The sequence below is a fragment of the Sphaeramia orbicularis genome, chromosome 17 (assembly GCF_902148855.1).
Source record: "Sphaeramia orbicularis chromosome 17, fSphaOr1.1, whole genome shotgun sequence".
Taxonomy (NCBI): domain Eukaryota; kingdom Metazoa; phylum Chordata; class Actinopteri; order Kurtiformes; family Apogonidae; genus Sphaeramia; species Sphaeramia orbicularis.
The window spans coordinates 32,738,237-32,761,980 of record NC_043973.1 but is presented as its reverse complement, the minus strand read 5'-3'; the positions used below and the strand labels follow the sequence as shown (position 1 = coordinate 32,761,980).

Sequence of the window (23,744 nt, the reverse complement as noted above, 5' to 3'; positions counted from 1 at the left end):
TATGACTATTCTACTTTCCATACTTTAAGAGGCCAATTTGGCTGATAATACATCCTTTTACTTTAAGCATGGTTTTCAGTGTGGGACATTTAGTTGTAATGGAGTATTTTCACAGAATAGTATTTTGACTTAACTGAAAGAAACGCCTGCTCCGTCCATCACTCCTTAAGTTTTGTGACATTATTTTTGTAATTACACAGTTAAATCAGCAAAAGAATCTAAATCTGAGACCTTAAAAACACCCTCAATTAAAAAAAACACTAAATATATCTATAAATATAAACATAAGCATGTACACATAATTCTTATGAAGTTATGGTTGAAGTAAAATGAACTTTTCTCCTCAAATCAAAGTGTGCGTTACGTTGCTCCTCTCACGCACAGATTTTCGCTTTATATTCTTCAAACAGTTTACGTCTAAGTCTTCAGTTTATTGTACGATACTTATCCACATATACGCAGATAGCGTAAATGTTTCTGGCGAGGCTTTTCAGCTGGTTAGCCAAACATCCACAGAAAAAGACATGAGCAGGAAAACGAGACGAAGAAAACGACAACACTTTATCCCAAGCGAGAAAATAGCGACACAGAGAGTCTTTGTTTAGGTATGTAAGTTTGTATTAGAACTTTACGTAAACGAGTTTCGTTGAACTAGATAGATAGCAGTGTTTATGAATGACTGTGTATGGGCAGAAATTCAACGTTAGCCAACATTGGCTAGCTAGCTCTCTGGCTAGCATGTTAGCTACTATTAGCCTCTATTAGCGGCTAGTTAACGCCAGCAACTACAAAGTGGGCAGCAAGTGTGAATACAATTTACTTAATGTCTTATTTATTGTTGCATGTTTTGGGTAGAGTTTTATATTCATTTTAATTCGCTACTTCTTGTTTATTTTACTTTGCTACTTCAAAATTGTTATAGTGCAGCTAACATTGTCGAGCTAACGCTGAGGCCAAACACTAACAGAAACTACCACGGCCTAAACCTAACTTCCTGCGTTAGGTGATTCACTGAATAGTTTCTGCCATAATGAGCCATATTTTTATGCTTTCCCTAAAGAGTTTGATCAGCTATTCTCGGGTAACGATTTCAGTCGCATCAGATTTAAGAGGCACTATCCCCTTATGCTAAAATCTTTTGCAGGCGTATCAGCTAACGTTAGCCCCGTTAGCAAACTGTAGTTCATTTGGTCAAACAGCTTTGTGTCTGGATTTTAAAAGTGACAACTGCGAATAAAGATGCGGTTTTCAGTTTCATAACTTGACATTTACGTATTCGCCAGTCTTCACAGTAATGTCGCGGAATGAGTAAGGGGTGGTAAAGCTACCTGTGTTTGTTCATCACAGGAGTGTGGGTGGTGAGACAAGGCCCTGTTGATACAGCTAAAACTATCGTATTTATCCAAAATTGAAGTCAACAACATTGTACTATTACCTGAAAGTATTTAGAATAAATGCAGAGCCAGATGACATAGATCTGAAAATAATATCTGCATGTATTTTGGCTGAAAGTCGACATATATCTATATTTTTCTTCACAAGTAAAAAAACTCAGCTGCAACCCAAAGCCATGGAAGATGTCATTAAGCACTTTTATTGATCAAATATTGATCAAGTAAATACATATATAGCGTGTCATAAATACCTTCCTGGTCTACAATATTTGAAGGACAGTGCTTTGAATAACACACTGCACTTAGGTTACAAACATGATGCAGGACAAAATGCAGAAAGAAAAAAATAGCATCCCTAATTGCTTTGGCCACGTATTATGTGATAAAAGTCTTAGAATGTTCTACAATATTAAAACCACATAAGAAATTTTGGCCACTTTCTAAAATGCTCTCCACTGTTTTCACTGTCCTATCAACAAACGTCATGCTTTCGGAATCCTTTTTTCAGACTAAATTCACTCTGTGTCTGCTGTAATTTTTTGTTGTCAGAGAAAGTTTGATAATCTGAAGTAAAGCTCTGGATTCTTTTGGCAGGATTTTTACACCGGCAGCAAACCATTTTACACAACTTCCTGCAGGTTAAACTGGACAAACTCAACAAAGTGCTAAGATGCAACATTAGCAACTTACGGCTACAACTTACAGCACCCTGTAATACTGTATTTATACTTTTTGTATGATAGCTTGTACTTGATGCTTTATGTGTTTATATCATAAATAATGAAGATGTCACGTGGTTTTAATGATCATATTTAGGACCTTTGTAACTACTTGAGTAACTAGTTGAGTTAAGATGTGATATTGATACTGTGGGTATAATGCAACAAAATATTAGCGGTTTACAGTGATCCTTAATTTAATTTTTTTTTGGCCATAGGATCATGATCAAGATGTTGTTCTTTTTAAGTGGAGTTACAATCCTTTATCTGAATCACAATTTCCTTACCTCTTTTACAATGCAGGTGAAGTACAGCCACACTACAGTGTGTTTGTTCCACCAATTTTCTGGAGGATTTGGGCTGTGTGATGGCTTTTTGTTGTTATTTAACAAGAACTTGTACACTTTTACATTAACTTGGATCCATACTGTTGGGATATGTTGACGATTTTCCTTATGAATAAAAAACAAATCCACATTTTGATAATATAATATACTGGATATTTTTGACAGCTTCTAATTTGTCCCAGCTGAGTTTTATAATGAATATAGTTTTTTAAGGTGTAACATAACTTGAAAAAAATGAGTGTAAATAAGCCTCACTGCATGTTTAAGAACAATAGCACAATCAGGGTTGTACTGTTATGAGGCTTCTATTGTTTAAACTTGGTCTCTTAGGAAATGTTCTGAGGAGGTTTTTATTACCAAGGAGTTCTTGCATATTATCTTTTTTTAGTGGGATGTTCAGTGTTTCTTCTGCTTATTAGGCCTCACACAGCAGTAAATCTGGAAAAGGAGACCTTTCAAATGTTCCATCAGGTCCCATTCCTCTCTTTGAATTGTATTTATCACGCATTTCGTATTCTAATAATTGCTTTTCTAAGCATTGTATTTCTTGTGTATGTCTGTTTTTTAACTGTAGGCTGCCAAAGAGTTCTCCAATGGAATACAGTAAAACTAATATTACAGCAACAGAGTTCAGATTTAGTGCGAGATTTCCTTTAGAAACACAACAGAGGTAGTCTATGATTACTGTAGGTTTCTGCACACATCCTCCAGGCTGATTATAAATTTTAGATTGGTGGTGTCTGAATTGGCAGATAGAAGAAACCCATCCCGTGCGTCAGATTTCTCTTCTTGTGGAGAAGCTGTGGATTTTGTTGTACTAGTTGCATAGCAATTGAGGTCAGGTTTGTAGCCTGTGGCAAGCTGCGTATTGGATATTGTGTGGTGTGAGGCTGCACACAGGTTTTGTATGCAGTCAACTACAAAACTTGGCTTAATGAGGTTGGGAAAAAGGGGATGGCGGTACAAAACACTGCATTTTATCATAACAGGACTTGTAACTTCAGCTCAAACAAATGCAAACTGTCAGAAAAGTGCACAGTACTGGATCTGTTAACACACTATTGGTTACTATGAGGAAGGGTTGACTTACACTAATGAAATTTTAAATGCCTAAAAGTGTTTAGGGCTAGAATCATCAAAAATTGATTCTAGTTGATGATTAGTGTCATATAAATCGTTGGAATTGAATGATTTTTGCTTTTATTCCACTATCACAGTAAAAGGCTAATAATGATATACAATTTTTGAAGAAGAAAGACATTTGTATTGAGCAGTGGAATATATAAATTGTGTCTTTGTAACCAAACTCCGCAGGACCGATATGAAATAAAACTAGATATAGGAAGCCTATTATTAAAACATAGAATGAAATCACAGAAAATTGGAGATTAAAATGAGACAATTTGAGAGGCTGATTGCAGTGTATGTCTATTATGCACCAATCAGCCTGGGGCTGCACGATTTTGGCCAAAAATAAAATATTAATAAATTTTTTTTCTCCAAAAACTCAATTTTCGATTTCGATTCCCCTGCAATGCAATGCAGTGCTCCCACTCTGGTGTGTGATGAAGTTTGAGGTGCTGAAATAAGTTGACTGTGCTGCTGTCTTTGACAGATACCACCTTCAGGCAGAGTTTGCAGTGAGGAATGGTTTGGTCTTCATTGGAAACTTCAAAGCTCTTACTATTTTTAGCCACAAACTTCTTACTCTCCTTAGCAAACAGCATTTTTGTACTGGTGTGTGGAGACCGCTCTCACAGTTAGGAGGAGCCTACGGTAGCCCGGAGGCACGAAAGAGATGAAATTCGATTTGACGATTTCCCTTTTTTAAACATCGTCTTAATTAAATAATCTGTTTTTGATTTAAAATTGATTAACTGTGCAGCCCTAGATCAGCCAAAACATTATGACCACTGACAGGAGAAGTGATAATAATCAACTGTTCTAAGTTACAAAACCTGCCCTAAGTCAAGCAAATCTTAAAACTAAGTGCTTCAGTCTTTTTTGTACAAATTAAATTAACTCAAAATGAATTACAGTATATCTACATCAGTACATCAACAGTGTAGCAGTAGCAGATGAGTGATTACTCATGACTCACTTTAGCAGCCTTGGCCACTACTGCAGAGACGTGTGACGTTCATTTCAGGGAGAATCGCCTGTAGGGCTGGGTGATCCATCCAGAAAAGTACAAAATATCATACCATCTTTCAAGGTAGAGTCACGATACACGATCTGAATGGTAGTTCTCTCACCTTTAATTAAATGTAGGTGAGTTACATAGTTTCCTTTGGTTTCTGGAGGCTGTGTGATGGGTTTTTGTTGTCATCAGAATCTGCATTTCTTGCATCATTTCAGATCAGCATTATCACAACATTATGACAGTAGATGAAGTAAAAACTAACAGATACGTTCTTGTACATGTTGCTGCAGTATTTCCATTAATAATCTAGATTGTGGCGGCATCATTTATTCCACTGGGTTTTATGATGAATCAGAAATGTGTTTGCTGCTGTGCTTATGTGAAATGATGTGTGGCTTTTGTGTAAATGTGACTGGTACGAAATCTTAAAACATACTGTACCATCAAGCACTAGAACCAAAACTGTAACTGTAAGTAAATGTTCACTGGCGTGCAGTTGGTTAAATTTGAGAATTTGGGAGTTTGTAGTAGTAACTCTCCACTCAGGCCATATTGCAGAACCAACCATTGCAGAAATAGGAGATGTACCTAGAATAACGTCATTAAAAGGGTGCCAGTCAAATGGCAAATGTTGTAAAATAATGAGAAAATAGGGATGAAATATGACATTTGTTTATTTCATCCAGCTGTCTTTGTACAGTTGAACGGAAATGATTCAAATTATTATAATGAATGTCCTGGTTCTGTTTGACTTAGATTGAAACCCAACTTTTTTACGGAAAGTTCCTGTTTCTCAAAACACACTCAGTACAAAACTAGTCTTCTCTCACCCCAGACTTTGTGGGAAGATAGAAATATCAGTCATAGGCCAAAGCACCATGAAATGAAAATTGCTTAATGACCAGTTTTGATGGAGCTAAGCAGAGTTATGCTGAAGAGGGCGAGCCTAAACCTGTGTTTTAAAGGCCTCAGTTCTGTTAGATTGGATTCATACATGAGTTTCAGGTTCTTTTTTTAGCCCAGTCCAAAGAAAAGATGTGTGGGAGTGATTATGCCTCTCTGTGCTCTAAACCATTTCTTATATATGTCTTACGCAGCAGCATTGATTTCTTTTTTTTTCCTCTTTCTTCTCTTTCTTTGTGGGATGTTTGACGTGCTACAGAGGATGTAATTAAAGCCATAGATCTAACTTCACTCTGGGCCAAATGTTCAGTTTTATTAAGGAATCTGATTTTCACAGATTGGTTAGTTTTTTCCCATCTTAATTTGGTAAACATTGGTGAGTACAGTTCCCAAGACAACAGAAAGAATTTTAAGGTGAATTTATTTGACTCTAGTGAAATCAGAATGTCAATATCTTACTACAGTGTACATCGATTGGCCATAACATGCTGACCACTGACAGGAAAAGTGGTATTTTGATTCCATATTTGTCTGTGGTACAATTTGATCTTAATGTTATAATTACAGTGTTGCTCAGAAATCAGACCACTCATCCTCATCAGTTTGACTGCTTTTTTAATATTGTGGAAGTTGTATAGGCAGTTGTAAAATATTCGCCCTACCCGTTGGACAAGAATTGTTGAAGTACTGATAAATATCCCTGTATTTCTGTTGAGCTACTCAGCTTTTTGTATCGAGGAGTGCAGGAAGAGAAAAGAAAGCCCTTGTGTGCAGGAAAAGGGATGTGACAAACTTGGGGAGGTGAAGATAAAATGGATGTAAAAGGAAAGAATGAAACAGAGAGCTGAGCTGAGGTTGAGTATTATTATTAACGCAGGAAATCAGAAACACTAGAGGACATGTCCTGTTCTTTCGGAGACCAGTCTGGCCCAGTTTTCTTCCCATATTTCGTTGTTAAACCTTTCAGTGAGTTTCCCCCCATATTTGTGGGCTAATATTTGATCCCTGGCCCATCTGTTAGCCTAAAAGCTAGGCCTTTCCTGGACGCTGCCTTATACCAAATTATGATTAAAGTCACCTTTTGACATGGTTTTAATAACATCATTATACATAATACTCACCCTAAATTGGCCCTGTCTTTTATGTTCCATCCACACTGATGCGCATGTTTTCCCTTTTGCAAAAGGGATGTTTTTCTCGACATTTAGGGCTCTTTTCCACATAAACAGTCTTTTAGATTGGAAAAAAAGAAATGCTGAAAAATGAGTAAAATATCTGTGTGGCCAAGGAACATGAAGAGATTAGAACATAATGGTGCCACATGCCAAGTCATGAACATCCGCCTGAACATCAAATATAGGTCATAAAGGTGTATAAGACACAAATATGTCACATGTATTGGGGTTGTGGCAAAATCTACATAATGTAATGAAAACTCTTTAATGATAAAACTAACACATATAGTAACTTAAATGTATAACTTCTTGCCTTTGCATCTGCTTCATCCTACGTTATCTGCAATTTAATGTCAAGGAAAAACAATAGTTAGCATTTATATTGGTTGTTTTTATGTGGTAATGTAATTGAAATGTGCACAGCAGTATTTTATAAGGCAAAGATTGTCTGGGCTGCATTAAAATAAATAAACAAACAAATAAATAAATAAATAAATAAATCAATGTATTGGTATTGACAGGGCATGAATTAGTATTGACAGGGCATGAAATGAAAACATTTGAAAAAATAACATGGATATGTAAATAGTGAAATAAAAGTGATTGATAAGGACACTAAAGCTTAATAATAGCTGCAGTGAACAAGCCAACATAAGTTAATACTAAATACAATTGAAGGTAAAATCAGCTTAATTTTGTCCAGGTAAAAATCAGTTTTCTGCAATGACTGGATAAAATGTACTTTTATAAATGTGATAAATTATAATCTCTTGAAAAACACAAAACCTAATGTAGTAAAATCTTCAGAATGAATATAAAACTACAGATGTAATTTGTCAGATTTCCTGAATTGACACTGTAATTATATGTTGCCAATAACTGATGATTTGTATCTACACATTAATATCATTCACATCAAGTTATAGACAGACAGTCCTCACATGGTTGAACCTATGCCTTTATGGAATACTTTGTCTCCAGTTTTGATTAAGTGTTGAAATTTTAACTATAACCTCCCTTAAGCTGTAGAAACTATGTAAATGTGCTTATAATGTATATTTGTGCTGGTGTTTTAAATTAATTTAAACTAATCAATTGTTTACTGTCTGTGTTTCAGGGGCTGCATTAAAACCTCAGCATAAACCATTCCTCTCACCAGGGCCAAAGCTTCACCTGGTATTCTGTGGAACCAAGCCCTTGTGAGGACAAGAATACACATGGACACATGACCTGAAAGCAGCTGATCAAGACATATGGAAATAAATCTAACAACCTTTACCTAAACATCATCTGTGGAAAGAGGAAGCTCTGTTGTGCTTGTTAGCAGTTGGATTCTGGGGTGTTGTGCTGACGGCAGGGTTTTGTCATGGTCGACTGGTAGCCTGAGCCTGAAGCTAACCTAGCTTCTCTGTTTTATATAGCATGTTAGCATATGGCTAGCTGTTTATTTTGACAGGTCACTGCATTAAATTCCACCTCTCCATCATATCTGGCCCCTACAGGGGGGTGTAAACCAGTTGGTAGTGGTGCCCCCTAACCCCATCATCACTTCATTTGTTTTCATCCATCATCAACTTTTATTTGTGCTATTTCCCTTATCAGTCATTTTTTTGTTGTGTTGCTTTTCTTTCCTTTTAAACATCTTTTCTTTTTTCATCTCATATCGGTCCCAGTCAAGTAGAAGTGTCCATACCCTAGTGTTATTCCAAAACCAAACCCTAAATCCAGTCAGCCTAAGTCATAGTCTGACCCAAAGGTACACTGTCGTAACGTGTGACACACTGAGGCTGCAAGGCAGTTGTTTTGGTGGCTGTTTTGGTTGCATGGAATCGGCTTAACCGTGGAGAGGCCAGGCTACCACAAACTGATGGACTTCGACAAGCGAGGAGTCGGGGGAGGAGGAGGTGGAGGAGGAGGAGGGGGAGGTGGAGGTGGAGGAGGGAAGGGGGAGACGGAGGAGGGTAAGAGGATGTCTGGAAAGACAGGGAGTCGATCGGGGCATGGCGGCCGGGGCGCCGGCTCCAACTCTGGAGTTCTGATGGTCGGACCAAACTTCAGAGTCGGAAAAAAGATCGGCTGTGGGAACTTTGGAGAACTGCGTCTTGGAAAGAACCTGTACACCAATGAATATGTGGCTATTAAACTGGTAAGAAATCCCTCTCTTTGGCTGGGTAGCACCAACAAGGATTCATCTTTTAAGAGGCATTAAATCATACTGCAGATTTACTGAACTTAAGTTTTTACTCTTCATTTTAATTCTGTTTCATTTTATTTATTTTAGTCATCAATTTTAGTATGATCCACTAGTAATTTTAAATTTGACAGCATGTAAATTTGTTATACAGAATGTTTAAAGGCCTATATAATAATGACAATTTGCAGCAGGCAAAAAGCAGTGAATCTACTGATAACATTCTCCCTTCTCTCTTGGAAAAAATATTCAGTGCTGCCAGAAATTGATTGTCTCTGTATTTATTAGACACTGGCTAATACTGATCTGAGCATCAAACTAAATGAACTGAACATTAAACTGGTGCTAAAAGATCTAGGACAGGGGTCTCAAACTCAGATCCTCGAGGGCCGGTATCCTGCATGTTTTAGTTGTTTCCCTCTTCCAGCACACCTGACGGTTGTTATCAGGCTTCCGCAGAGCTTGAGGTTAGGCTTATCATTTGAATCAGGTGTGCTGGAAGAGGGATACATCTAAAACATGCAGGATAGTGGCCCTCGAGGACCGGAGTTTGAGACCCCTGATCTAGGAGCTGTTATTTTTTGTCTCTTCTTTTATTTTAATGTGTTATCACCCCTCTATTGATTAAACTTTAACATACTTAATAAAACTTGAATTAAGGTAAGCATTGTCACCCATCGTAGGGTAGAATGATTGTTGCTTTATATGATCATTATAATCTTGATGATCTTTATAAATTTACCAGTATAATGTGTTTCATAACAAAAACTTCTACCTAATTGTGCTTTTCATCCTGTACATTCTCTATTATTTATCAATTTTTCGTCATCTCTACTAGGCACCTGAATTTCCCTGAGGGGAAGAATGAAGTGTCCATTTATCTATGTAACAGCCTATGTATTGTCCTGATGGTCTCTCAGTGTTATGAATTAGTGGAAGCTGTCAGAGTTTGTCTTATTTTAGCGTAATTATCTGTTTTTCAGGAGCCAATCAAGTCACGGGCACCACAGCTTCACCTAGAATATCGCTTCTACAAACAGCTGGGGAGTTCAGGTGTGAAACATTGATTGTGTTTTTATAAGCATCTGCATTTATAAAGTAATTTATAATGATTATTGTGTAAATAAAGTGCATCATAAGTTTGGTTACATATTGCATTACTTTGGTTTGTCTACAGTGAAGTGGAATTAAACAAAAACCAGATCCCAAAATAGCAAATCTCAATATTTAGAAGCCAAAATCACCGTGTGCCAGACAGGTTTTCCTGAAAAAACATGTGAAAAGGAAAGTAGCAAACCTTTTTTGTTTTTAATGAACAAATTTATCAATATTACAATCTTTGCTGAGTGCAGAAACTCAGTCTGTTTAAATTGTTGTATGGTAATCTGTGGATTACTGTTTACACCTTAATTTGACATTTGTTTCATTTGTTTCATATTGATTTAGAAGTATTATAGATATAGTAGCTGATAACCAAAAACAATAGAGGCAATTAAGTAAAAAAAAAAAGATCAGAGTCATTTAATTAAGAGCAATTGGAAATGAAATGTGGTGAGATAACAAATTAAGTAATCTTTTGAGCTTTTACAATGATTATCACTGGATTTTTGGAAATCAGTGCATACAGCTAGCACCTACAATATAATGCAGTCATTTGGACAGGCTTGTTATACACTAATCACATGCAGTGTGTGATGATGAATACAGTGAAGACTGATCTGGGCATTGTATTAATCCATACATACATCTTGTTTTTTTTATCTGTCAATGCAGAGGGAGTACCCCAGGTGTTTTATTTTGGGCCATGTGGCAAATACAATGCTATGGTCCTGGAGCTGCTGGGACCCAGCCTAGAAGATCTGTTTGACCTCTGTGACAGGACCTTCTCTCTAAAGACTGTACTCATGATAGCCATACAGCTGGTAATTAAACACAAAAACAGATGGGTTATTTCGACTTAATATTAACATTTTTCTGCATGGCTCCTTTTTCAAAACACATTTTTGTTAATATATCAACATTTCTCTCCCACAGATCACTCGGATGGAGTTTGTGCACACCAGGAGTCTGATCTATCGAGACGTGAAGCCTGAGAACTTCCTCGTGGGTCGACCAGGGTCCAAACGGCAACATACCATCCACATCATAGACTTTGGCCTGGCAAAGGAATACATAGACCCAGAGACAAAGAAACACATCCCATACAGAGAACACAAAAGCTTGACTGGAACTGCAAGATATATGAGCATCAATACACATCTGGGGAAAGGTGAGTGACACTCCTGACCATGCCCTCATTTTAGAGCATTTACATTGATACCTTAAAGAATACATTGCTAGCTTGGTGCTGTCAAACAACGCCCACAAAATACTGTTAAGCCTTTTAAGCGCTGAGCCATTTGTCTCTGGTTGGAATCATTTTAATGTCACACAAAGCAGTGGAGTAGCTGATAGCTGAAGCTTTATTCACATGAAACCAAGTTAACAGCAAAGACAAGTTTTGTAATCCTCGCTTCATAATGTGATCTTTATTTTTGCACTACTTCAGCCTGTTCAGTGAGTTTTAGTGGTGTTAGCTTAGTGGTGCAGAGTTTGTCACATTGGTCTTTTGTTTTTTGAAATTATTCGTAACATACGGTGGTCTTGGGCTTTTAGCTTGATTGTTGGAATAGTGTTCGGTTTTCCTAAAAATTGTTTTTGTTGAGCTTTTAGCTGGCATTCTTCTAGTTATGCAGATGTATAAAATGTTTATATCACTAAAAGTGGTACCAGCAAACTGTTCAGATTAATGATTGGTGGTGAGACAAGTTGCAGCTTGCAACACTTGGAAATCTCCCGTCTCAAAATTTTCAGACCAATGTTACAAGATGGAGATTGTTTCAATGGCAACAGCATTCTGTATTCCCATTTCTATTCTTCTGTAACCCTCTGCTGCTACTGTCTTGGCCAGGACGTTCTTACAGAATAGATTTCTAATTTCAATGAGTGATTTTTTCCTAGTTGAATAAAGGTTAAATAAATAAAAAATAAAACTTTTAATGGCTGTCTTTTCAGGCTCTTTTTGTAGCTGGCTTTAATTGGTAACATCTTAAATATGAACACATTCAGTGATAGTCATTTACTACAGCTACATATCTGGTATCAGTGAAAGGGCCAAAACATAAAAATCTGAAGATCTGAGAATGTCTCTGTCGAGTCAGTGTAGTCTCTAATAAACAGAAAATACAGAATGTGGACAACTTTTTATTAGGGAACAGGAGATAATAATGTTGTGTTTCATGGTATTAGGTGACCCCTAGACAAAAATACATACGATATAGTACAAAGTTCTAAATCCAGCTTCTGACAATGTCATCCATTGATTGGTATTGAGAAGAGGTGGGTTAGTTCACACCACTACAATTTTTAGCTGATATTCTAAAACAGTTCTGTCTCATCAAAAATATGTGGTCTGAAATGGGCGGACTGTGGTGATGGTAGTGGTTTAGCCCAGTCTAAGTAACATGAGCATTTCAAAGCATGGCATTTACGTGCTTTGTCTTAGATGTTGAATTTAACACCAGTGATCCAGTTCATCCCTGTAAACTCAAAATTTGTTTCAGAGCAAAGCAGGCGGGATGACTTGGAAGCCTTAGGCCACATGTTCATGTACTTCCTGAGGGGCAGCCTACCCTGGCAGGGGCTCAAGGTGAGTGTGTTCATCAGTCAGGACATCTATGTTTTTACTTCCTTCCTTTTACAAGTATCCTGTGAGTGAAGGCTCGCCGCATCCATCTGTGACAACTTTCCTTTGTGTTGCTCTCCCCATCAGGCTGACACTCTGAAAGAACGTTATCAGAAGATAGGAGACACAAAGAGGGACACACCAATAGAGGTTCTTTGTGATAGTTTTCCAGGTTTGTTTGCACACACATCCCCTTCAGATGCGTAATAACTTATTTTACATGCACATTTGATACATGCCATGTAAATAATATGTTCCATTTGGAAATCCATGTTAGAACTTATTATGAAGACATGGGGTATGCTGATATTATTCCTGTTTTAGGAGCACTCCTGGTACATATAGCACATGTCTGTCTCTATCTTTCATTTATAGTTTGCCCTGCGCATAATACTCAAAGTAGCCAACAGGTTGCAGTAGTGTTGCATACTCACAAAAAGCCTGCATTTTGTGTTAGAAGGAGCAACACTACTCCTTTTTAAAATTATGAAAGATTGGGATGTAGTCAGCTTTTGTATATTTAAAAGTGATTGATGGAATTTAAGAGGCAGGCTGTGTCCACACATAAAAATCAGTCTGTTTTGACACATTAAAACCCAAAATGGACAGTGACTCCTGCCATGTTTCTGTATTCATTCTTCAGATTATGTGACAGCATGTAGACAGGAATATTTGTGGAATATTCATTTTCATTAGTCCCTTAAACAGCTGGTCTAATGGTGCACTGTACACTGAACATTACTAGCATATGTTGATCGATTTTTGTGTTCATCTCTGTGTATGAATCTGTGAACTTGTGTGTGTGTGCGCCTGTGTGTACGTAACAGAAGAGATGGCCACATACCTGCGATATGTACGCCGGCTGGACTTCTTTGAGAAGCCTGATTACGACTATCTAAGGAAACTCTTCACAGACCTCTTTGACAGAAACGGATACATCTTTGACTACCAGTATGATTGGACTGGAAAACCACTGGTTAGTGTGGAGCGGGTGTTTGTTACACATACAAAAACAGGAAGCAGCCTGAGCTAAATTTAATTCTGGGTTTAAGTCAGGGCTATTGCTAGTAGTTCATATTAATACATCATCATATTACTGTTTTACTGTGTAAGCAAATAAGCGGAAAATTATATTATTAGGACTACAGCCAAATGTCACAGCCATGAAATCTAAGATGTGTATTTGCCAAATCACATTCTTCACACCCACGGACTTGTTGAGGCAATTTCCTCTAAAATCCATGAGGACTTAATGCTGTCCCACTGTCAAATCTTCAATTACATGAGGGCTTTCTATGCAGAAAATTTCAGCCCTTTTCAACAACATTCTCTAAATGTACATTTCTTTTAGACTCACCAGTCATAGGATTTTGCAAGGAAAACTATTAAGTGTCTACTAAGTGTAAAATGTAGGCAAAAAGACATGAAAATGGAGGTACACACAACTTTACTGCTGTTAATTTTTTATATCACGTCTTCTCTGTAGATGTGCCGAAAGACTTTCACAGCCACACTGTGATCTTATGCTATGACTTGTATGATGTTTGGTTTGATGTGTGAAGACACATCAAGAAGTGACACCTACTGAATCATAAGCTAGGAGTCAACATATGAGGGAAAAGGTGTTAGAAAGACAAATACAGCTGTCTAAAAAGTTGCCACCTCCAAAATAAAATGCTGTCTTAACCCATTGTTTTACCTCCGATGAGTCTGTGAGGATATTGAGATTGGAAGCATCACTTATCCAGCTGTGTATTTCATTCTTCTGACCTGACTTCCTGTGTGTTTTAGCCCACACCTATTGGTCCAGTGGCCAGTGAGACTCCACTTCAGACAAGTAATCGAGAGAAAGCGCCGCAGACCAAAAATCAGGTACACACACAGTGAACACATATGACACAGTCATAGTAGTGTTTTCATAAATGTAATCATCCCCACTGTTAGGTCAGTCATTTTATCTGTATGAATTTTAAATGAATTTATCACAAACGATATTTACGGTGTAGTGAAAAAGTGTGTGCCTCCTTCTTGAGTTTGTACATTTTTGCATATTTGTCACACTGAATGGAGATCATCAAACATATTATAATATTAGATAAAGACAACCTGAATAAATGCAAAATTCAGTTTTTAAATGATGATTTCATTTGCCCAGTCTCTTGTTTACTGTTGAATCGTGGACAATCACCTTAACTGAGGCAAGTGAGGCCTGTAGAGGCCTTCTATAACTTCCTAGGTGAGTTGTTGATGTGCTCTTAGAGTCATTTTTGTCAGCCAGGCACCCCTGGGAAGGTTCACCTCTGCTCCATGTTTTCTCCATTTGTGGATAATTGCTTTCACTGCAGTTCCCTGGAGTCCCAAAGCCTTAGAAATAGCATTATAACCCTGTCCAGACTGATAGATGTCAATAACTTTGTTTCTCATTTGTTCTGGGCTCATCTGTGATGGGTTGCTTTTTCAGGTCTTTTAGCCTGCATCACTTTGTCAGACATGCTCTATGTCTTGATTCAACATGTCTGAAAATAATCAGGCCTGGGTGTGGCAGGTGAAGTAGAACTCAGTTTTCCAAAAAAAAAGATTGGATTGAACAAAGGGGGGAGAACTTTTTTACAGTTAGGTTTGGATAGCTTTTTTCCCTTAATAAATCAAGTCAGTATTTACATACTGCATTTTGTATTTATTTACACAGGTCATCTTTGTCTAATGTTATAATTTGTTTGATGATCTGAAATATTTAAGTGTGACAAATATACAAAAATGTAAGAAATCAGGGATGGTGCAAATACTTTCTCACAGCACTTCGTTTTGAACAGCTGGATTATGAAACCTTTTTAATTACAAAATTAATATCTGATTAGTTAAAACTGTTTGAGCTCAGATGTCAGATGTGGTCTGACGAGTCTAGGAAAGAAAAGAATGGGACCTGAACAGCAGGAGTATATCAAAGATGTATGTAATTGTCCAACCTAAATTGTACACACATAAATCTGGCCACAAAAAACAGCTCTGTGTTTGACTCAGTGCCGGGCTTGTTTTTTAATGCATTTGAGAATCATCAGTTTATCATATATCATATTTTTTGTGAAGTTAATTTTTCTCATCTTTATAAGAAACGTAAAAACTCTGAGATTTTATTTGTACTCCTGGCAGAAAATATATAATATTAACCCAAGTAGACAGTGTTTTTTGTAAATTAGCTTTTTTTTAAAAAAGTCTGGGTTTTGTAATCATTCACAAAATTGGAACTGTGTGTACTTCATCAATGAGCTTTTGCTTCTTAATATTTTATTAATGTGGGACAAAAATATATAGGTTTTTCTCAAATAATAGCAAAGAAGTCATCAGAGCACCCCCACAAATCTAGAGAAAACCTGCCAACATTACATATTATAGAGGAGTTGAAGATTCAGTAACACATTCTTTGACACATCAGTACCACTTTACAAATCAAAACCCTGGAGTTAGATTTATGTCAATCTTGAACCAACTTTGAGGCGAGTGAGGATGAGGGAACACAGGAAATAGACTACCTCCTCCCCTACTGCATGGGGCTTTCACACGTGCACGCTCTCCTGTGCACTCTCACCGTACTGCACACTTCTTGAGTGCTCACCCTCCTGTTGCCTCTCCACCAAGTACTGACTCTGAACTCTATTTCTTTTTTCTTTCCTTTTTTTACTTTCCTCACATTTTTTTCTCCTCACCGCCACTTCTCATGTTCCCTACACGGTTTCCTCCGCCTCCTCCTATATCCGCGTGTCTTTCTTTGCCTTTCTTCTGCTTTGCTCCTTTTTTTCCACCCTTCTCCTTTTCATGGGGTCTCTGCTCTCCATCTCCTGCTCCTGCTCCTTCTCCTCCTCCTCCTGTACCCTTCTTGTTTCTCCTGCAATCGGCTCCCCATCTCCTCTAGTCTCCAGAGGGGAAAGGCAGTGAGTCCCAGCCCACTCCAGTGACCAATCGAGAGCTGCTGGGCTCCCATCTCACTGCTGATAGGCTGGGCGGTTCTGTCCAGGTACTGAGAGGAAGGGTTAGCTTCGGTGGCTTCCTGTCTGTCTGCCTACCTGTCTGTTTGTCTGCTTGCATGACCTTCTCTGTCTCTGCAGCAGGACTGTCCTCAAGTGTGTTTCCTCACCACCTCAAAAACTCCATTACATGGGAAAATTGTCGTAGAAATACCAGACAAATATCTTTATTTTATGCATTTGAAGTTTGTTCAGTGTAGTGTCTTTTACTGAACTTCGTCGCCTCTACAACAGTGACACATTTTCACACTATAGCTTCAACTACCACTTCCTTATGAACTTAGAATGTATGTTAGCCTCTCTGTAAATATGTGATAACGGCTGCTTTTTAGAGCTGATTAGTGGTAAATAATGTGTACTTGACTTTGTATTATAAGTGTATCTCAAAGAAATATAATAGTGAAAAAAACTCAACTTCTTATCAAAGGAAATTCAGCACATCTACTTTTGTCTACTCTGCAGCCATTGTCACTAGTATGATAGACTCTTGAAGATTAAAACCACATTTGTCAATTTACCTCGTCTCAAAATGTGAGAATAACAGAATTAAACATTGTTTCTTGAGCCTACCGTCATGGCCAAAGCTTCTGAACTAACAGTTGTCAAACAACTGCTGACACAATAAACCAGTGAAAGTCACAGATCATTATCGTCAATAATGTTTCAAGAAAGACCCTGAAAACATCTTCTTGGAAATTCAACTGGAAGAGAAAAGTGTGGCAGAACAAAGTGCATGAATGAAGCCCAGTTCAGATCAAAGATTCACAACAAGATGATCTGAAAACTTCATTTCCATGCTACCATTACTGTAGCAAAGACTCTACTTCCCATGTAACTGCCACCCTTTCAGGCTTTGTGTAACTGCAAATATGGTTATGATTAAGATTTATACTGCCACTCTTCTGGTTTAATATGGTGAGGAAAACAAACACTGCAGGCCTTTGACCAAAGCATCAGAAAGTGACCAGATGGGATGAGAACCATTAAGGAACAACTTTTATAGTCAAAGAAAGGGATAAAAGCTAGAAGTACTATTGTTGTTTTCATCTCTGGACACAACTCTACATGAAAGAATGAAGTTTGATGCTCAAATGGCAGCGTTTCGTCTACATCACAGGTGTCAAACATGCGGCCTGGGGGCCAAAACCGGCCCACCAAAGGTTCCAATCTGGCCTGCGGGATGAATTTGCAAAGTACAAGTTAAGACATCGAACTCAAAAATAATATCATAATAACCTAAAAATAATGACAACACCATTTTTTATCTCGTTGATTTAGTGCAAAAAACATTAAATTATGGAAATATTCACATTTACAAACTATCCTGTAACAGTACAATGTGAATAACCTGAACAAATATGAACAACCTGAAATGTCTAAAGAAAATTAAGCCCAATTTCAACAATTTTCTGCCTGTTACTAAATGTTTTGTGCCTTTGTAGATCTCACATGAATGCACATGTATAAATGATAAGTCGAGGCATAATATTCATAAAATTGCACTTAAATTTCTTAACAAATTTCATTTTTTTCAGGTTATTCACATCCTTTTTGTTTGGATAGTTTGTAAATGTAAATATTGGCAAAACTGAGTGTTATTTTTTTGCATTAAAACAATTTGAAGTTGTCATTATTTATTGACTATCATGCTATTATTTTACTGGTCCGGCCCACTTCAGATTAAATTGGACTGAATGTGGCCCCCGGAAGAAAATGAGTTTGACACCCCTGGTCTACATGGTGAGTTTGATTATGAGGTTTGTGAGGTTTATGAAGGTATAAAGTTATTATGTTATTATCTTTGCTAAGTTGTCATTTGTTAATCTGTAGTTCAGATGGAACTGTGACAGTTCTGACCTTGTTTGGATGATTCCAAACAGATCTGTAGTGCAGATATTGACAACACAAACCATACAGAAAACAGAGGTGATTTTTGGTTGTGGTAGATGGAGAAAACTTGTTGATACTGTGATACAGACATGTAAACAATGAACTTTATTCAGTGAGTGATAAAGTCTGTACGTAGTGGTGATTCGTTTGTGGTTTTGATAGATCTGTTCTGGTATGAGATGTTTCTCTACTGCCGAGTTTGGAATATCAATAATACATAATATTAATGTCTAATATTAAACAATTAAAGAGTGAAATGGTTGAATATATCATCATCAGAGAATTTGTGTCATTGAGGAAATGGTGTCCCCTTATAGCTGTATAAGCAGATGCTGGACTTCAACAGGGGAACGACTGATGGTAACAGTGTCAGACATACTGCAGTGAACTGATATAACACTGCAGTCTAAAACCAGTCAGTGACAAAATGGGTTTCAGACAACGTCATCAGCAAGCAATTTCTTCCTTATTCTTATTTCATTTCTAGTTGTGAATCTTTAGTCTGAACTGGCTTTTATACATTTTCCATGTCATTATAGTAAATATGTTTAGAGTAAAACAAGTGAGTTGCATTAAGTTGGTATAAGACATCCTATCTGTGTTTTTTTTTTTTTTATCACATTATTGTCCACATTATTTTGAGATTCACAGTCATCTCAAGTAAAATGGCATCTGAAAGTTTTTGACATGTTTGTCATGTTGAAACTGAGTCTGTGGAATTAAACCATTAGATTTTTTTGTTGTTGTTGTTATAGTATGGTCACTGGAGTGTTAAGTATTCAGTTGTAGGATTGGCTTTTCATGTTTTTCACGATCAAATTGTTAGTTATCTATCTATTAAGTGGTACTTGAAGCTGTAACTTCTTCAGGCCAGTTTGCTGATGCAGATTTCTTTTATATATTCCTTTTTGTGATGAGGTCTGTGGCTTTTAAAAAATATTATGACACAGATATCTAACAAGAACATCTCAACCACAATCAGCACCCAGCTAAGCTCATAATTAATTCTCTGAGACTTCTATGGGTAAATGTTACTGTTGAGAACATCATTCTGCTTCTGAAGGCAGTTCAGTATTAATTCACTTCACAGTAACTATTTTGCTGTGTGAGACATAATTTTAGGAAAGCTTACCATGTTGACATAATAGACTAAATGTATTGACTGAGGAAAAAGGAAAAGGTCGACTTATTCTCAACCTTCTATATCTGTTGCTGTTGAACAAGTGAAATGTATTCTTCAGATTAAGATTGTGCTGGATCAGCTATGTGATGTCAGAGGTCACTCAAAATGTGAAGACCCAGAAATATGTTTATGTTTTATTCATATATGTCAGTTCCAGTGTTTCTCTAGTGTTTTGGGTAGTTAATGTTGTGACTACACAGAACTGCTTCAGGATGTGGTTTTTAATAGGCAATATGAGATGAGCTACAGTACATCACAGTCTGTGTGAAGAGCCCTTTTACATAGACTACATACTTATCGTCCTAACATTAACTCCCTCCTGACTGATATTTTGTTAGCTGGCATTTCCATATGACACAAACTGCAGCGAGTTAAAGGATATATTCTACAACATCTGCCCTACAAATGGCCTGTCATGTAACTTAAGTGTTGGATGCATGAATATATTATGAGATTATATTATGTAAGGGATAAGGTACATTGAGTTGGTCATTATTGCAAAATATGCCCAGACAAAAGGGGTTTATTTCACAATAATGACTGCATTCCTGTACATTATCCCACTTATTACATGGCTTTTTAGTGATGATATCACAGATTAGACAAAACATACAGATATAAAGATGATTTGGTTGAATTGAAGACTGTTTTTTTTAGCACAGCAATGTTTTGTTAAATAGATGTAACTACATATTGCTGTCACTGACCAATTGAAACAGAGAATTCACCAAAGCTGTGTAATAAATGTCTTATATAAACCATCTTTGGTTATAGTACAACATCGGAGGCAAAACCATGCTTTTGTATAATGGGCCTCTAAGTTTATATTTCATTTGTCTTGGAAACATATTTTTTTAGTCACACATTATCAGGCTTTTTTAATGCACTATTAATGAATGCATTTATTCGGCATTATTTCCACCAGACATTGTGGCTGCTGCTGTTTTCATCTGCCAGACAAACTGCACATAATACTGGACACATGCTGACATATCCAACTATCATAAACCCTGCGTACAATGCACTAATAAAAAACCCAAATACTGAAAATACTTTGAGCCATTAAGCAGATGTGCTCCTCATGTGCATGGCATCAAAATGAACGGCTGTATTTCTGGAGGCTTGAAGTTTCACTCTGTGTCACAGCTCTTACATATTTCTAAAACCATGTCCACACTGAGGCAGGTACATGTGAGAACTATCTTTCAGTTGTGTTTGTCAAACCCTGAAGAATCTTTTCAGCTTAGATTTGATGTCAGGTTTTAGTTTTGATGATGAATCTCAAGGGTATGTATGTAAACACTGTTGTCAGATTTATCTGCCTCAGTGTGGACGTGACAGGAGATCCCACTCAGCATGGACATTAGTACATTCCTGCTTATCTGTCGTGTTTATGTTTCTTCCCCAGGTGATGAGTTCTACCAATGGGGAGCTGAATACAGACGACCCCACTGCAGGACACTCCAATGCACCAATCACAGCCAACGCTGAGGTCGAAGTGGCAGATGATACCAAGTAAGACCTCACACACCCCTACTCATAGCTCTGAAAAAACAACCAGGGCGTTTTTTTTTTTTTAATCTTCATTTGTCTTTTTATTGTTATTATTGTTTGCTGTTATTATAAATATATAGCATATAGTTTAAGGATAAAAAACTGTTGTTGAATCAGATTTTGTCTTGAATTTATATAGATAGAAAGAAATATGGTTCCATAACACCAAGTAAAAAGCAAAATTGACACAAGATCAAATTGACAACTTAATATTTGAACTGAACATCTGATGTTTGCGTCATACTCCTATGACAAGGATGTAAAAAACACTGAGTAAATGTTTTGGTTTTCCAGCTGTTAACACTGGTTGTTTTGTTGCAGGTGCTGCTGTTTCTTTAAGAGGAGGAAGAGGAAAGCTCTTCAGAGACACAAATAAAAACTGAGACGAGCGACTCCCTGCTCTCTGTCATCGTTGCTTTTACCTCTTTCTCTCTGTCTCAGCCCTCTTCACATAACCCTCCTCTCTCTTCCTCCTCGCACCCTCCTCTTCCTCCTCCTCTGCTGCTGGAGGTCCTGGGTCCAGTTGCACCACACAGTCTTTACTAAGCCGGGTCTTAACAGCTAAGTTGGTCTTAACAGACTTTGTCGAACCCATCAACGGAACTTATGCCTCATCTTAAGTCGCCCAGTCCTAGCGATGCATGTTTATGAGACTGTAATCAAGAGACGGCACATATTTTAACTGAATTTTAGAAAATCAGTCAAAGTAAATGCAAATCCATGCAGTAACATATGACATGAGTTGTTGATTGAGGAGCCGATTAACATAAATGGTATTTTGTTAAAAAACCTGAGTCTTCATTAGCTTTTGGATCCAGAACTGAAGCGAACTGCAGCTCTGGATCATATAATGCTGATTCATTCAGATTTCTACTTGCTTCTCACATTTTGTCAGTTAACTTTAACAGCTGCAGCTCTTTATACACTGTGACATTTAGTAGCTGCTTATTATCTGATATGACTGTTATATTTTTCATATTAACTCAGTCTCTTTAATGGTCCAAACATATACTCAGTTTTCACTAAATCGTTTCCTCTCACTTATTTGCATTTGCTTCCTATTGATAGATCCACTTTTTTTACTTCTCCCAAGTGTAAAAATTTTATTGCCAAAAGTATTTTTTAAATTTCCAGTGTTTACAATCCGGGATTTTGTTTTATGTCCAAATTAAAAATGTGAATATTAACAACTGGTTGGAAACAAACCTTATGGCTATTGCCACTAGGTTACAGTGTTCAAAATGTCCCACTGTCTTTACTTGTTTATATAATTTACATCAACTACAGAAGACCAAAGAAAACAAAAAGGCAATTTTACAAGTACAGGTGTAGTGACACTAACAGTCATAACAAATCTGATTTGACACTTTTGCCTGCAGTCTGAACATCCGTCAGTATAAGAAATGACTTAGATTATCTTGATTAGTTGAAAGATTTACAGCAGGTCTTATTAAATCAGACACTTAAGCCATGACTGTATAACTGCTGAGGCTGAGAGGTTGGACTGGAATGTTAAGATCTGACCAACTTAGCTTCAGACCAGGCGTAAAGCTCTGTTGGTACAACCGGTCCCCGTCGTCTACCGAGGGTGGGCTGGATTGACCAGACAGCACAATGTGTTCGCTAAAGCTGACCTGCGGCTTTGCTTTCTCCTGCTCTGGACTGACCAGATGGACAGACAGACAGACACTAAGGTGTTTGCTGTTCCACCTCGGAGCTTTAAGTGTGGACTCTTCATGTATTTATGGTCTCAAAGTGAACTGAAACTGGATCAACACAAACTGCTGTGGAAAAGACGTGACCACAAACAACAAGCTGAAAGACTGGATTCAGCTGATTTATTTAGATTTTTCTGTTTTGTTTTTTTGTTTTTTCTTCCTTACTGACTGGTTCAGAGGAGACGGTAGTATATTTCTGAGGAGACAGACAGCAGGATGACGAAGCGATGGAAACGAGAGCGTCGGACCACATGTGCACACAAAACACACAAATGCTGCACCCTTGTCGAGCTCATGGTAAAGAGACTCATTTATGGACAAACAGATGCAGCTCTTGCACATAGTCTAAAGTTTTTATTCCCTCGGGTCGAAGCGAGTACAAATGAGCAGCTCAGTCTACTTCCTGGTATGGACTGGACTGCGTATTTCTCAGTCACACGCACCCCTCAGAAGGAAATCCTCACAACCACCAGAATTACAAGTAAAAAAAGATGTTTTATGTAAAAAATTATGCTTTTCCGTTTTAATTTGAAACTAAAAAAAGACTGTAATTTGGAACCTGTGTTCTCTGTCTTTTTGAGTTGTTCTAAAGTTTGTGTTTTGTAGCTTCTTAGTGTGTTCCTCAAAGTGTAATTTTTTAAAAATAACTTGTATTTTTAATTTTCTGTTTTTTTTTTTTCCCCTTTGTTTTCTTTTTTTCTCTTTCTCTCTGGGTTGGAGGATGGAAAGTCAATAACTCCATTAAAACAACCAAACACAATAAAACTGATGATGAACAGTT

General features: G+C 37.3%; 1 protein-coding gene across 4 annotated transcripts; it reads left to right on the top strand.

The window, feature by feature from the left end:
• Positions 1–487: 487 nt before the first annotated feature.
• On the top strand, positions 488–23,744 carry LOC115437124 (casein kinase I-like). 4 transcript variants are annotated; one of them, XM_030160255.1, is made up of 12 exons: positions 488–605; positions 7,799–8,827; positions 9,856–9,925; positions 10,646–10,794; positions 10,907–11,141; positions 12,475–12,560; positions 12,684–12,768; positions 13,427–13,572; positions 14,388–14,468; positions 16,507–16,608; positions 21,100–21,206; positions 21,567–23,744. In XM_030160255.1, the coding sequence occupies exons 2-12, from the start codon at positions 8,549–8,551 to the stop codon at positions 21,619–21,621; spliced, it is 1,395 nt and encodes a 464-aa protein (XP_030016115.1). In that variant the 5' UTR covers positions 488–605; positions 7,799–8,548; the 3' UTR covers positions 21,622–23,744. The 4 variants fall into 4 exon arrangements, with proteins under 4 accessions (XP_030016115.1, XP_030016114.1, XP_030016117.1 ...); XM_030160254.1 differs by having other exon boundaries at positions 13,424–13,572; XM_030160257.1 differs by lacking the exon at positions 16,507–16,608.

Bases quoted from the DNA above. Each gene is read 5' to 3' on its own strand.
- LOC115437124 (XM_030160254.1), top strand. From the start codon at position 8,549: ATGGACTTCGACAAGCGAGGAGTCGGGGGAGGAGGAGGTGGAGGAGGA. The intron at 14,469-16,506 runs GTACACACACAG...CATCTCCTCTAG, and splicing joins CGCCGCAGACCAAAAATCAG to TCTCCAGAGGGGAAAGGCAG. The intron at 21,207-21,566 runs GTAAGACCTCAC...GTTTTGTTGCAG, and splicing joins GAAGTGGCAGATGATACCAA to GTGCTGCTGTTTCTTTAAGA.